At 39.0% G+C, this 14,951-nt stretch overlaps 1 protein-coding gene across 13 annotated transcripts in view; it reads left to right on the plus strand.

Moving 5' to 3' along the window:
• SYNE2 (spectrin repeat containing nuclear envelope protein 2) overlaps positions 1-14,951 on the plus strand; it is a 368,208-nt gene that overhangs the window by 44,594 nt on the left and 308,663 nt on the right. For all 13 annotated transcript variants that reach the window (XM_054530190.2, XM_054530185.2, XM_054530188.2 and 10 more), the window contains one exon: positions 12,312-12,441. In XM_054530190.2, coding sequence (XP_054386165.2) covers positions 12,363-12,441 — 79 coding nt within the window. In that variant the 5' untranslated portion in view covers positions 12,312-12,362. The remainder of the gene's footprint in view (positions 1-12,311; positions 12,442-14,951) is intronic.

Below are 14,951 nucleotides of genomic sequence, written 5' to 3' on the forward strand. Positions count from 1 at the left end.
GACTATTTTAAACACTGATAATGGACTCCCTACTTAGATGTTTAACTAAGTAAACTATATAGCTGAAGTCTGTCCTCCAAGTCCTTTGTCCTCCACTCTGTGAAGTGGTGGGTGTCCTGCCTTAGCATATTTTTGTTCTTTTACTATATATGTGTTCATGTGTGTGCTTAAAATCTACATAAATGGCCCGGCGCAGTGGCTCATACCTGGAATTCCAGCACTTTGGGAGGCCAAGGCAGGCAGATCACCTGTTGTCAGGAGTTTGAGACCAGCCTGGCCAACATGGTGAAACCTCCTCTCCACCAAAAAATACAAAACTTAGCCAGGCATGGTGGTGCACGCCTGTAATTTCAGCTACTTGGGAGGCTGAGGCAGGAGAATTGCTTGAACCCGGGAGGTGGAGATTGCAGTGAGCTGAGCTTGTGCCACTGCACTCCAGCCTGGGTGACAGAGTGAGACCCTATCTCTAAATAAATAAATAAATAAATTTACATAAAGGACATATGACTTCATAGTATATCTATCCTTTGTGCTGGCTCGTTTCCCCACCTTTGTAGTTCTGATATCTATCCTTGCTGATATTGGCTGTTCATTCATTTTAGCTGTGAATAGTCTTCACTTCTACATGAATCAGTGACAGTTTATCTGTTTCTCTGCTGACAGTTAGATTATTTCCACTTTTTTCCTTACAAACAGTTCTACCCTGATTATTCCTGAATGTGTCTCCTTGTGTATACGTGTACTTTTACAGGATTTTTTAGTTGGCAGAAATGAGCATCAGGCAGATGTGAGAACATCTTTGCTGAGCCCTCCTGGGCCAACCTTGGACCCGGCATGCCATTTGGGTTCATTGGCAGCCAGTGCTGTTCTGGCCTCAGTGGGCCTTCAGCTGCCCTCACAATCCTTGTATGCTTCTTTGGTTGGTTGGTTTGTGTTCTTAACTGTGGCCTGTTCCAAGCATCGTTTATTCCTCAAGGACCCCAAACCACCCATGCTCCCCCTGCTCCTGCTCCCAAGAGATGACCTCAGCTCTTATTTTCCTGAGAAAAATGAAGTCAGATGATGAGAGCTCCCTTCATTCTTCTCTGCTTCAAAATTTCTCAGCATTCCTACCCAGAGGAACAGCGAGCATGTTTTGCAAACCACAAATTCTTCATGGAATGCATGGAGGAATACATTTTTTAAAAAAGTTTTGAGATCCCAAATTGGAACTTTGTCTATCATGAGCTGCTATATCTTCAAAGCTACTCATTCAAATCTCTCTGACCACAGCCGCCAACTCTCCTAGTGTATTTCCTAAGGTATGCAAACCGTAATCATTCTTCAGCCTCACTGAGACAGCAGTCTGTGCACTCTCTTATTTCATGGGTTCACTCCTGCCTGTAGTCACATCCCTCCTTCCCATGTAATCTTCCCCACAGCTCCCACCCCAAACCTCCCTCTCAGAGCCCTCCCTTTCCTGCCTCAATCTGCTGCATCACTATCGTCCTGGGAACGTCCCTTTATTTCACTGTATTCAATGCCCAGTCCCTGTTTTTCTCACTTTTAGTTTAGTGTTCTATTTTGTTGGCATACTTTCATTCATCTTGTTTTACCTTATTTTGTTGGTATAGGTTTATTTTTTTTTTTTTTTGAGACAGAGCTTCGCCGTTGCCCAGGCTGGAGTGCTGTGTAGCCATCTCGGCCCACTGCAGTCTCTACCTCCCTTGCTCAAGCGATCCACCCGCCACAGCCAGCTGAGTAGCTGGGACTACAGGCGCATGCCACCACGCCTGGTTAATTTTTGTATTTTTTGTAGAGACGGGGTTTTGCTGGTTGCCCAGGCTGGTCTCGAACTCCTGGCCTCAAGCGATTTGCCCACCTTGGCCTCCCAGACTGGTGAGATTACAGGCATGAATCACTGCACCTGGCCCTCACCAGTAGCTTTCTAAGAACAAGTGCTTAGGACATATATTTTTTTGGAGATTTTTGTGTCAGGAAATTACTTTTTTCTACCCTAACACTTGATTCATACTTTAGCTGGATATAAATTATAGGTTGAAAATTTTTCTTTTAAAACTTTGTTCAATATACATATAATATAAAGTTTATCATCCTAACCATTTTTAAGTGGTATTAATTCCTGCTGGTGGATTCACATTGTTGTGTAACCATCACCACCATCCATTTCCAGAACTCTTTTCATTCTGTGAAACTGAAACTATATATTCATTAAACAATTAAAAGTTAATTAAAATAGTTAACTCTCCATTCCCTGGCAGCACTATTCTACTCTCTGTCTCTATAAATTTTGACGACTTTAGGTACCTTATGTAAGTGGAATCAGACAGCATTTGTGGAAAATTTTCTGAATATGTGTTGATTTCACATTTGTGAATGTCAGGTTTTTTAGCTTTGGAAGTTTTCATCCTTAAGTTTTTTTTTTTTTTTTGAGATGATGTCTTGCTCCATGTGTGTAAGTGGAGTGCATTGTCATGATCTCAGCTCACTGCAACCTCCGCCTCCTGGGTTCAAGCAATTCTTCTGTCTCAACCTCCCGAGTAGCTGGGACTGTAGGCACCTGCCACCATACCCGGCTAATTTTTGTATTTTTAGTAGAGACAGGGTTTCACCTTGTTGGTCAGGCTGGTCTTGAACTCCTGACCTCAGGTGATCCACCTGCCTTGGTCTCCCAAAGTGCTGGGATTACAGGCATGAGTCACTGTGCCTGGCCCTTTTTGTTAGTTTTTTTGAGACAGGGTCTTGCTCTGTCACCCAGGCTGGAGTGCAGTGGTGCAATCGTGGCTTATTGCAGCCTTGACCTCCTGGGCTCAGGTGATCCTCTTGCCTCAGCCTCTTAAGTAGCTGGGACTACAGGCACACACCACCATGCCTAGCTAATTTTTGTATTTTTTGTGAAGAAGGGGTTTTACCATGTTGCCTAGGCTGGTCTGGAACACCTGGTCTCAAGTGATCCTCTTGCCTTGGCCTCCCAAAGTGCTGGGATTATAGGCGTGAACCACTGTGCCTAAGTTTTTTCACTCTTTGTTCTAGTATTGTGACTAGCTTTTAATTTTTACTGCTGATTAAGAAATAGGATAATCCCTATAAATATATTTCACAGATTAGAATAAATACCATTTATATACTGTGTAGTACATTTCTTATAGTATTTAATAAATGTTAATTGCTGTCATTTTTAGTTTCATGAGTGTTTTCCTTGAATTCCAACAACCACCTTTTACGAGAAGTATTATTCCCATTCTATAGCAGTGGATACTGAAGTTCAGAGCATCTGGGACTGGGTCAGGGCCAGTGGAAGCCTCTTTTAGGGAAGTGGCTACATTTCCTCAGGATGTTCTGATCATGGGTTAAGTGGGTGGTTTCTCGCCACAGTTGGTATTGGTTGGTGACACTGCTTTGTTTTGAGATTGCAAGCCCAGTGGCATCATGATTTGAGAATTGCTACATTTTTGTTTTCCAAAAATGTAATGCATAGATAGGTGTATTAGTTCGTTTTCACGCTGCTGATAAAGACATACTTGAGACTGGGATGAAAAAGAGGTTTAATGAACTTAAACTTCCACATGGCTGAGGAGGCCTCACAATCACAGTGGAAGGCAAGGAGGAGCAAGTCACGACTTACATGGATGGCAGCAGGCAAAAAGAGAGCTTGTGCAGGAAAACTCCCCCTAATAGTAACCATCAGATCTCATGAGACTCATTCATAATCATGAGAACAGTGCAGGAAAGACTCACCCCCATAATTCAATCACCTCCCACCAGGTTCCTCCCATGACACGTGGGAATTGTGGGAGTTAGAATTTAAGATGAGATTTGGGTGAGGACACAGCCAGACCATATGATAGGATTGATTGTTCTGGCATTTGTATGGTGTCATTAGAAGAATAAAGTGCCCAGGAGGAGGGAATAGAGTGGACCTTACAAATCACCTGACCTGGGAATATGCACCAATTGCTTCTAGTCAAATGATGACCACAGGATAAATAATAAGGGGAAAAGCTAATGGGAAAAAGATGAACAAATTTATTGCAGTGTTTCACCAACTTTCTGCTGTGAGCTTGTAAGTGGACTGTCAATTGCTAGGAATAGCTCTACAATTTAACTGATAAAGGAGAAGATCCTTCCAAATTCCTAGGTGGACTGTAAATAACATAGTATAGCTGAAGAATGGAAAAAGAACAGGAGAGACACCCCAGGGAAAATGCTGGCTTTAAAATCACTCTGTTAAAGAAATAACGTGAATGCTACATCTGTTATGATATACCTTCTGGTGAACCTTTAAAGATGGGACACATGCTTCTTCCTCACCGTTGACAGAGTGGTTTTTCAGTTAGACTTTCAGTTAGACTGGCAGGGCTTGTTAACAAACTGTCTACTAATGAGAAAACAGAAAACCATTGAGCTACCAAAAAGACTTTGGGAGTATTTTTTAGAAATTTCTGACACACTCAGAGAATTTTAAAAATATTTCATTTTTGTCAATAGAGTATTTTTCTCCTTGTTATGAAGACATAGATGTACAGGTTCTATTGAATAAGGAATGAAGAACTGAACCTGAACTAATAATACCTTATTCTCATTTTGCTGTCATTTCATTAAAATAAAAGCCAAATTGTTATTCTTATTTCAGTAGAAATATGCATCTGTCATTTAAAATTTTTAAAATGCAGATAAAAAGAAAATAAAAATCACCCATAATTCCTTTCATTTCAGATACTCTCTATTAAAATTTCGTCTTTTAGCTGAAAAAACCAGAGTAAATGCCAAGATTTCTTTAAAAAAGGGAAACTCACTAGTGTTTTGAGGTTTTAGTTGACACCACGGGATTATTGCATAAGCAAACCACAGTCATTTCAAAGTAGTTTATGTCAGCTGGCTGCAATTGCTCACACCTGTAATCCCAGGACTTTGGGAGGTGAGGCAGGAGGATGGCTTCAGGTCAGGAGTTTGAGACCAGCATGGGGAATATAGTGAGACCCTGCCTCTACAGAAAATTTAAAAATTAGCCAAGCGTGGTGGCGTGTGCCTGTAGTTCTAGCTACTTGGGAGGATGAGGTGGAAGGATGGCTTGAGCCCAGGGAAGTTGAGGTTTCAGTGAGCTATGATAGCACCACCGTACTCCAGCCTGGATGACAGAATGAAAACTTGTCTTCAACAACAAACAACAAAACCAAAACCCCCAAATAGCTTATGCCATTGGTAAAAGCGTATATATTAATTTACATGAATTTTAAAAACAATCCCACATTATTCCACTTCATTTTAGAAGCTTTAATGCCACTACATTCTTCACCCAATCTTTGGTTGTATTTCTAAAGATTTTATTCACTTTTAAGAGTAGTTTCATTTAAGGTCAGGAGTGGTGGCTCATGCCTGTAATCCCAGCACTTTGGGTGGCTGAGGCGGGCTGATTATCTGAGGTCAGGAGTTCGAGACCAGCCTGGCCAACATGGCAAAACTCCATCTCTACTAAAAATACAAAAATTAGCCGTGTGTGGTGGTATGTGCCTGTAATCCCAGCTACTAGGGAGGCTGAGGCACGAGAATCACTGGAACCCGGGAAACAGAGGTTGCAGTGAGCCGAGATTGCACCACTGCACTCCAGCCTGGGTGACAGAACAAGACTCCATTTCAAAAAAAAAAAAAAAAGAATAGTTTTACTTATTTTAATGTAAACCCTGGCTTTGTTATATAATTGTAGTAACTTTTATTGGAAAAGAAAAAGTAAGGCTGGAAGGAGTACCCAGGAAAGCTCTTCTGGGCTGGAATTTACCTGGGCACAGCCGCTGTGTTCTCCTTAGAGGAGTCAAAACACAGTGATAGATTTCGGTTGCTAGAGACCCGGGAGACTCAATGTAGCCCTTAGCTAAACCCTCACTCTTCTTTCTTTCCTTTTTGTTTTTTTTCTTTTTTTTGAGACAAGGTCTTGCTTTGTCACCCAGGCTGGAGTGCAGTGGCATGAACACGACTCACTGCAGCCTTGACCTCCTGGCCTCAAGTGAGGCGGGAACCTCAGCCTCTGGAGTAGCTAGGACTACAGATGTATGCCACTATGCCCAGCTAATTTTTTTTGATTTTTTTGTTGAGATGAAGGCTGGTTTTGAAGTCCTGGTCTCAAGCAGTTCTCTTGCCTCTGGCTTCCTAAGTGCTGGGATTACAGGTATGAGCCACTGCACCTGGCCTTTCAGTCTTTCTTCTGCCTTCCTTTTTCAAAGCCTTTCTAGCTTCTAAATTCAAATCCTGAGAAGTCCCTTGGAGCTTTTCTTTTCTACTGTGTTCCAGTTTTTCATGGGTCCTATTTGTTAAGTAAATTCCTCCCTAGAAATGTCAGCAGTTTCTCACCAAAAACAATTGTGTTGGAAATGTCATCAATAAGTCTCTTCAATTATATCCTCATGGCCTGTGTAGCATGTTTTGACAAATAATTGTGCTATGACAGTATTTGGGTTAATAATCTAACACTTCCAATTGATTTAGTCTTCAAAGTTTGGTTTTACTTTTGATAGACATTTCTAGAAGCTCTAAGAAATTGTCCAGGAAGTAAAAAATTATGAATATATCTTTTGCCTTGTTTGCTAATAAATTTTCATGGTTAAAAATGGAAACTTCTTAGACATCCAGCTATTTTAAGATCTTGATTGTTTTTTGGGGGGTGCTATGTTATCTAATTTTTTTCTGACACCTTTATTATTTATTTATTTTTATTATTTACTTTTTAGAGGTAGTCTGTCTATGTTGCCCAGGCTTGCCTCAAACTTCTGGGTTTGAACAATCCTCCCACCTCAGACTCCTGGGTAACTAGGACTGTAGGCATGTGCCTGGTCTTTTCCTACATCTTTAATATCCAATACAGTGAATTCCACATGCCAATTGAGGACAGGAATACTTCTTGGTTCTCCAGTTAACAACTTGTCTTTATTGTTTTGTTTTTATTTTTAATGTAAATACAACAAATGATTCTTTCCCCTATATTTGACACCTTATATTTGATTAATATTCAATTAAATGGCCTTTTTTTTTTTAAATTTCAGAGACATTCTATGTATTTTTTAAAATTTCAACTTTTGTTTTAGATACAGAGGGCACATGTGCACGTTTGTAACATGGGTATATTGTAACCAGGTGGTGAGCATAGTACCCAATAGGTTGTTTTTCAACCCATGCTGCCTTCCCTCCCTTCACCCCTCTGGAAGTCTGCAGCATCTTTTGTTCCCATGTTTATGTCTATGTGTTCTCAATGTTTAGCTCCCACTTTTAAGTGAAAACATGTATTATTGATTTTCCGTTCCTGTGTTAATTCGCTTAGGATTATGGCCTCCAGCTCCATCCATGTTGCTGCAAAGGCTATGATTTTATTCTTTTTTTATGGCTTGAGTATTTCATGGTGTGTATGCACTACATTTTCTTTATCGAATCCACTGTTGATGGGAACCCAGGCTGAATCCATGTCTTTGTTATTGTGAGTAACGTGGCAATAAACTTATGAGTGCATGTGTCTTTTTGATAGCATGATCTGTTTTCCTTTGGGTATGTATGCAGTAATAGGATTGCTGGGTTGAATGTTAGCTCTGTTTTAAGTTCTTTGAGACATCTGCAAACTGCTTTCCACAGTGGCTGCACTCATTTACTTTCCCCAGTGGCTGCACTAATTTACTTTCCCACTGACAGTTTATAAGCACTCTCTTTTTCTCTGCAGCCTCACCAGCATCTGTTGTTTTTTGACTTTTAGTAGTAGCCATTCTGACTGGTGTGAGATGGTGTATCTTGGTGGTTTTGATTTGTATTCCTCTGATAATTAGTGATGATAAGCATTTTTTCATGTTAGTTGGCCACTTCTAAGTCTCCTTTTGAGAAGTGTCTATTCATGTACTTTGCCCGTTTTTTAATGGGGTTGTCTTTTGCTTGTTGATTTCTGTAAGATCCTTATAGATTCTGAATATTAGGCCTTTGTCAGTGCATAGTTTGCAAATGTTTTCTTCCATTCTGTAGGTTGTTTACTTTGTTGATAGTTTCTTTTGCTGCGCAGAAACTCTTTAATTAGATCTCATTTGTCAATTTTTGTTTTTTGTTGCTTTTGCTTTTGGAGACTTAGCCAAAAGTTCTTTGTCAAGGCTTATGTTGAGAAGAGTATTTCCTAGGTTTTCTTCCAGGATTTTTATAGTTTGAGGTCTTACATTTAAATCTTTTATCTATGTTGAGTTAATTTTTGTTTATGGTGAAAGATAAGGAAGGGTTCAGTTTCATTCTTCAGCATATGGCTAGACAGTTATCCCAGCATCGTTTATTGAATAGGGAGTCATTTCCCCATTGCTTACTTTTGTCAGTCTTGGTTGGAAATGTGCAGCCTTATTTCTGGGTTTTCTATTTTGTTCTATTGGTCTTTGTGTCTGTTTTTGTATCAGTACCATACTGTTTTGGTTACTGTAGCCATAGAGTATATTTTGAAATCGGGTAGTGTGATGGCTCTGGCTTTGTTCTTTTTTCTTAGGATTGCTTTGACTATTTGAGCTCCTTTTTGGTTTTATATGAATTTTAGAGTTTTTTTTCGAATTCTGTGAAGAATGTTCATAGTTTGATAGCAATGGCATTGAATTTGTAAATTGCTTTGATAGTATGGTCATTTCAATGATATTGATGCTCCTAATCCATGGGCATGGAAAGTTTTTCCCTTTATTTGTCTCATCTCTGATTTCTTTCAGCAGTGTTTTATAATTCTCCTTGAGATCTTTCACCTCTTTGGTTAGCTGTGTTCCTAGATATTTCATTATCTTTGTGGCTGTTGTAAACGGGATTATGTTCTTGACTCTCAGCCTGGATGTTACTGGTGTATAGAAATGTTACTAATTTTTGTACATTGATTTTACATCCTGAAACCCTGCTAAAATCACATATCGGTTCTAGTAGCCTTTTGGCAGAGTGTTTAAGGTTTTCTAGGTATAGAATCATATCATCAGCAAAGAGAGATAGTTTGACCTCTTATTTTCCTGTTTGGATGCCTTTTATTTCTTTCTTTTGCCTGATTGCTCTGGCGAGGGCTTCCAGTGCTATGTTGAATAGGAGTGGTGAGAGTGGACATCCTTGTCTTGTTCTGAGTCTCGGGGAATTGTTCCAGCTTTTGCCCGTTGAATATGATGTTGGCTGTGGGTTTTTTCATAGATGGCTGTTATTATTTTGAGGTATGTTCCTTCAATGCCTAGTCTGTTGAGGGTTTTTTTAAATCATAAAGGGAAATGTTGGATTATATAAAAAGTTCTTCTGTGTCTATTGAGATGACATATGGTTTTTGCTTTTAATTCTGTTTATGTGGTGAATCCCATTTATTGATTTGCATATGTTAGAACCAACCTTGCATCCCAGGAATAAAGCCTACTTGATCGTGATGAATTAACTTTTTTATGTGCTGCTGGATTCAGTTTGATAGTATTTTGTTGAGAATTTTTGCATCTATGTTCATCAGGGATATTGGCCTGAAGTTTTCTTTTTTAGTTGTGTCTTTGCCAAATTTTGGTATTAGGCTGATGCTGGCTTCATAGTATGAGTGGGAGGAGTCCCTCCTCCTTGATTTTTTGGAATAGTTTCAGTAGGATATGTACCAGTTCCTCTTTACACTTCTGGTAGAATTCAGCTGTGAATCCATCTGGTCCAGAGCTTTTTTTGGTTGGTAGGTTTTTAAAAAAAATATTATTGGTTCAACTTCAGAGTTTGGTATTGGTCTACTCAAGATTTCAATCTCTTCCCAATTCAATCTTGGGAAATTGTGTTTCCAGGAGTTTATCCATTTCCTCTAGATTTTCTAAGTTGTGTGCATAGAGTTGTTGTAGTGGATCTTTTGTATTTCTGAGGGATCAGCTGTAATATCTTTGTCATTTCTGATTATACTGATTTGGATTTTCTCAGAGACATTCTTACCAAATTCAAGGTACTGTCCAAATAATGCTAATTCTAATAGGACTATTTGACATGAAATGCTATTTTGGAAAAAGTACACACTTGTCTTGTTGAGTTGCTATAACAAAATACCATAAAATGGGTAGTTTGTAAATGACAGAAATCTAATCCAATATCAAGTCCAGAAGATCCAATGTCTGATGAGGGCCTGTTTCCTCATAGATGGCCATCCTCTCAGTCTATCCTCACATGGTAGAAGGGGTAAGGAGTCTCTCTTGGGCCTCTTTTATAAGGGTACTAATCCCATTAATGAGGATCACCTCCCAAAGGCCCCACCTCCTAATACCGTGACATTGGGGATTAGATTTCAACATATGGACTTTGGGGGACATAAGAACTCAGTCCACTGCAACTCCTGACAGTCACATCCATCTCCAGCTTTAAGTGATGGGGCATGCGGTCTCCTTTGCTCTCAGAGTACCTTCTGTACTTGTTTATTAGAGGATTTTGCTTAATATTGTGTTCATTTATCATTCTCAGAGGATTGCATCTCTTGAGAGCAGCATCCAGCCTATATAATTATTTGTTGTGCAAATGAATGAAAACAAAAATAAATGACATATGGCAAACTCTCACTTACCTTAGGAGGCACCATCACGTGTTGGTTTAGAGCATGAACTCTGAAGCCCAAACCACCTGGATTCAAGTCTTGGCTCCATCATTTATTACCTGTGTGTCCTTAGACAATTGTGAATCATACTGGTGCATCTAAGCTTTGTCTTTGCAAATGTGGAGATAACTATAGTTCCTAACTCTTACCATTGTTATAAAGATTAAATGAGGTTGTATATACAAAGTGCTTATAACAGTGCCTGTATACAGTGAGTACTTGTATAATATTGCTATTACCCTTTTTTTGTTTTAAATAGCGATGACATGGAATAGTGTGTGCCCTTAGAAAATTCATTCTGGAATTCAAATCTTAGGGTGCCAAAATGAAGAAGTGCTTTGTTTCCACTTTGGGTTCAGGAGCCCCAGAGTATGGGAAGGGGTGGTGGAGGTCCTCAGTATATCGCAAAGCTGAGGATGTTTGTATCTTTATCACTTATCAGGCTGCCAAGGCTCATGGTGAACTAATAAACAGCCTTTCTTTTTGGTTAGAATCTCTCAATTCCATATAGCAACTCTTTTACCTCAGGCTGGTTGTGATTCATCTTAATTCGGAGGATAAACAAATTAATCATCAATTAGTCAAGTTAATTTGGTAGCTGAAATCTTTAACAACAGTGATCCATGCAAGAGATAATAAAAGGGATGTGGATGATAAACAGAGGGGGCAGGCAGGATTGAAAGATTTTTGAACTAGCAGGGACTGTTTAATGATTCTTATTCTTTGTATTTTTTGAAGTGTTCTGTTTAATATTTAATATGATTGACTGTATCTGGCTGTTGGCCTCATATTTATCTTTTAGTTCCGCCCCCCCCCCAGCATTTTATTATGCAAAATTTCTAGTATACAGCAAAGTTAAAGGAATTTAAAGGTGAATACCTATATGGTCAACACATAGATTCTAACCTTAATATTTTGCAATGCTTGCTTGATCACAAAGCTGTACAGTTATCCATCCCTATGTACACCCCCAATCTACTTTATATTTTTATATGCTTGGTTAGGTTTATTATTTGATCATCCATGTGGGAGAAGTCGGTGTTTTATACTCATCCTCCAGAAACTAATAGTGGTAAATAAATACATGAAGCAATGCTTTTAAAGAGGTATGAAGTAAAAACTGCTCTCACTGGAAGGATTCTTTAAGAATCAAGGTGGGGTGAGGGGAAGAAATGTGTAGGTGGAAAAATAAGCCCTTGGGAAAATAATTCAGTATATTAGATAACTCATTAAAATATTCTTTTTGATATATTTGATTTTTAGTTTCACTTTGCAAGCTATGCAGGCTCAGCTCTTGTTGTTTCCAGTAAATGGCAACATAACTGGGGCAGAAAAGGAACTAAGTTCAAAAAAAGTTTTAAAGAAAATCCTTGAAGGTTGAAGGCTAACAATCACGTAACACTAACGCCTAAGATATCAGTTTGTGTCAACTTTCCTTCCTCTAGACAAGTTATTACATCGAGTTGCCTGGCTTTCCTTTTCACCACTGGTATAGAATCCACAATGCTAGTTCTTCTGGAGTTCTGAAAGCAGCTCCAAAGGGCATGAATAGGTCATAGGGCAAAATCTTGATTATGATTCAAAAAGAAGGCGTAGTTACTTTGTTCTTCATGAACCATGGAAACACACACTAGAAAGCCATACTTGTTTTGGAGGACAGTTTTTGGTTGCTGCTGTTTTCTGGCAATGCATGTTTACTAGAAACAGAGCTGCAAAGTTATTAATGAACATTTATCCATTTCACTTTCAGTTCACTTCTTCAACTGAGATGGACATGATATAATCTCCATTGAGTCAAAGAATGGCATCTAGTCCTGAGCTTCCCACCGAAGATGAACAGGGTTCCTGGGGCATCGACGATCTCCATATTTCTTTGCAAGGTAATTAAGTTCGGGTGGGGGTAACACCCACAGAAACTGTGGAAACCTTATTTTTGTCTAGTTGCAAGTCACACTGATTTCCGTCTCTCTTATGGAGATAAATATATCTGTATTTTTCCAACTGTAGAAACCTTTTAGTATATTTAAATTTCTTTATTTCTGTCTTAGCTCTCTGGGAAAGTAAGGAATACCTGCAAGGAATTTGCTATCTCCAGTTTCTTACTGAGTGTATGCATTTTATTTGCGGTGAAAATTAAATAGTAAACTGTAGTTTGCTTGGCATTATTTGTACTTACTTCTTATCTTTTTGTGTAGCTTCTTTTAAATGCACATCCTTGCCGGGCACGGTGGCTCATGCCTGTAATCCCAGTACTTTGGGAGGCCGAGGCGGGCGGATCACCCAAGGTCAGGAGTTCGAGACCAGCCTGACCAACGTGGGGAAACCCCGTCTCTACTAAAAATACAAAATTAGCCAGGTGTTGTGGCACATGTCTGTAATCCCAGCTACTTGGGAGGCTGAAGCAGGAGAATTGTTTGAACCCGGGAGGCGGAGGTTGCAGTGAGCTGAGATTGTGCCATTGCATTCCAGCTTGGGCAACAAGAGCGAAACTCCATCTCAAATAAATGAAAGAATGAATGCACATCCTTATTTTGTCCTGATAGGAGGAGAGGTAATATTATAAATGAAAGACTTTTCAATCATGTGAATCATGTGTGCATGTATATAAGTGGTGTCATTTTTTAAAAAGTGCTTCTTGTGGAGTTTGGCAATATTTGTGTTGTATTTTGAAAATTCACTAGCCACTAGACCTTCTACCTTTGTTGATAAAGCAAATTTTGGAGTTGAGTAAAGTTAGCTAGTATAAAAGAAATGAGGCTATAGCAGGTCTTTGAAAATATTTATGGAACTATGTGTTTTAAAGTAATTTTAAGATTATGGGCAGTATTATGCAGCATTTTTAGAATGTTACTCAAAGTCATAGATTCTGAGTCATTTATGGTAAAGATGCCAAGATTACTTTTTTTCTGATATTTTCCTTTAAATTAAAGATCTGTTTTGATGCCATATTGAGTGATTTGGCAAAAAAAAATCTGTTTTGAATGATTTGCTTCTATATTTTGAGCTGAGATGGAAATCAATAGCTGTTAGAATAGACAGTATCTGTATATATCAGCCTTTTCAAAGTAATTATTGTATACTTTGTGTAGAGTAACAAACATTTAAATTGTTGAGAGGTTATACTTGAGGTAAGAATTTTTAAAATTTTCAGTGAGGACTTAAAAATAATGTCTGAATATTCAGATGTAGTTGGAATCAAGCTTTCATTTAACTGGAAAAAAATTATTGTTTTTCTATGATGTTTTGGTTGCATGTAACGTTTTGGCTGCAATAAATAGGTAAATCAGATTTCTAATGCTGGCTCTGCCAATCACTGGTTCTTTGAACTTGGAGGAGAGATTTCATCTTTTGAGTCTCAGTTTCCTCTATTGTAAAATGTGAATGAGAGTTCCCACACTGCAGCTGCATTTTGAAGATGAACAGTAAGGGAGACAAAGGGGCTTAGCACAGTGCCTAACACAGACTAGGGACTCAATATGTACATCATACTTTCTTTTTCTATGTTTATGGCCAAAATCTTATTCTCAAAGTATTTCTTGTCCAAGAGCACATGGCTGGAGTAGAAACTTCATGATATATAGGAAAAAATTGTAAACCAGACGTCTGGTTTTTTTTCTGCTTTTTCTTTTGTTTGGTTTTAACATTTCTGTTCAATGGCTCCCTATCACATGTGGGATGAAGTCCAGACTTCTTGGCGTGGTTCAGGCTTTTGCTGGTCCAGTGCTTGCCTTTCTCTCTGCTCTTATCTCCCACCATGCCCCATAAGCACTCTGTGCTCCAACCCCACGGTTCCTTAAGGGGCCATACTCTCCCTGGTCTGCCAGCCTGTGTGCTTTCATTCAGATTGTTTCCCTTGTAGCTCCCCCGGCCCCTCCTCCAGCAGCAGAAGTCATCCTCCCATCCATCCTTCATACATCCTTTATCCATCCCCAGGACAATTAGAATCAGTTTCCTCTGTGAGCCCTGCTCTCTCTTAGGCTGAGATAACATGCTCCCTCTGTTCTCCCGTAGTATCTCTTTGAGCACTTGTAGTATTATTATTATTATTATACATATCAAGTAATATTTTCTTCCCCATAACAGAGTGGACATTTTGACTTTTATGTAGCATGCTGTAACTTATGTAGCACTTTTGCATACATTATCTCATTTGAGCCTCACAACCACATTATGAAGTAGATTTAAAAAAAATCTGTGACAATTGAGAAAGAGGCTGTGGCTCAGAAAGAATGAATTACTTGCCCAGAGTCCCACAGCTAGTGAGCAGTGGAGCTGTGTTTTGACTAGGACAGTTTTCTTTGTATTGTACCATACCCTCTTTGATACACTTCAAAGAACAGTTTGAAAGAGGGAGTTTCCTTAACAACTTTCACTGGAAAATTCATTAAAT

This window comes from Pongo abelii, chromosome 15, assembly GCF_028885655.2.
Source record: "Pongo abelii isolate AG06213 chromosome 15, NHGRI_mPonAbe1-v2.0_pri, whole genome shotgun sequence".
In the NCBI taxonomy this organism is placed as follows: domain Eukaryota; kingdom Metazoa; phylum Chordata; class Mammalia; order Primates; family Hominidae; genus Pongo; species Pongo abelii.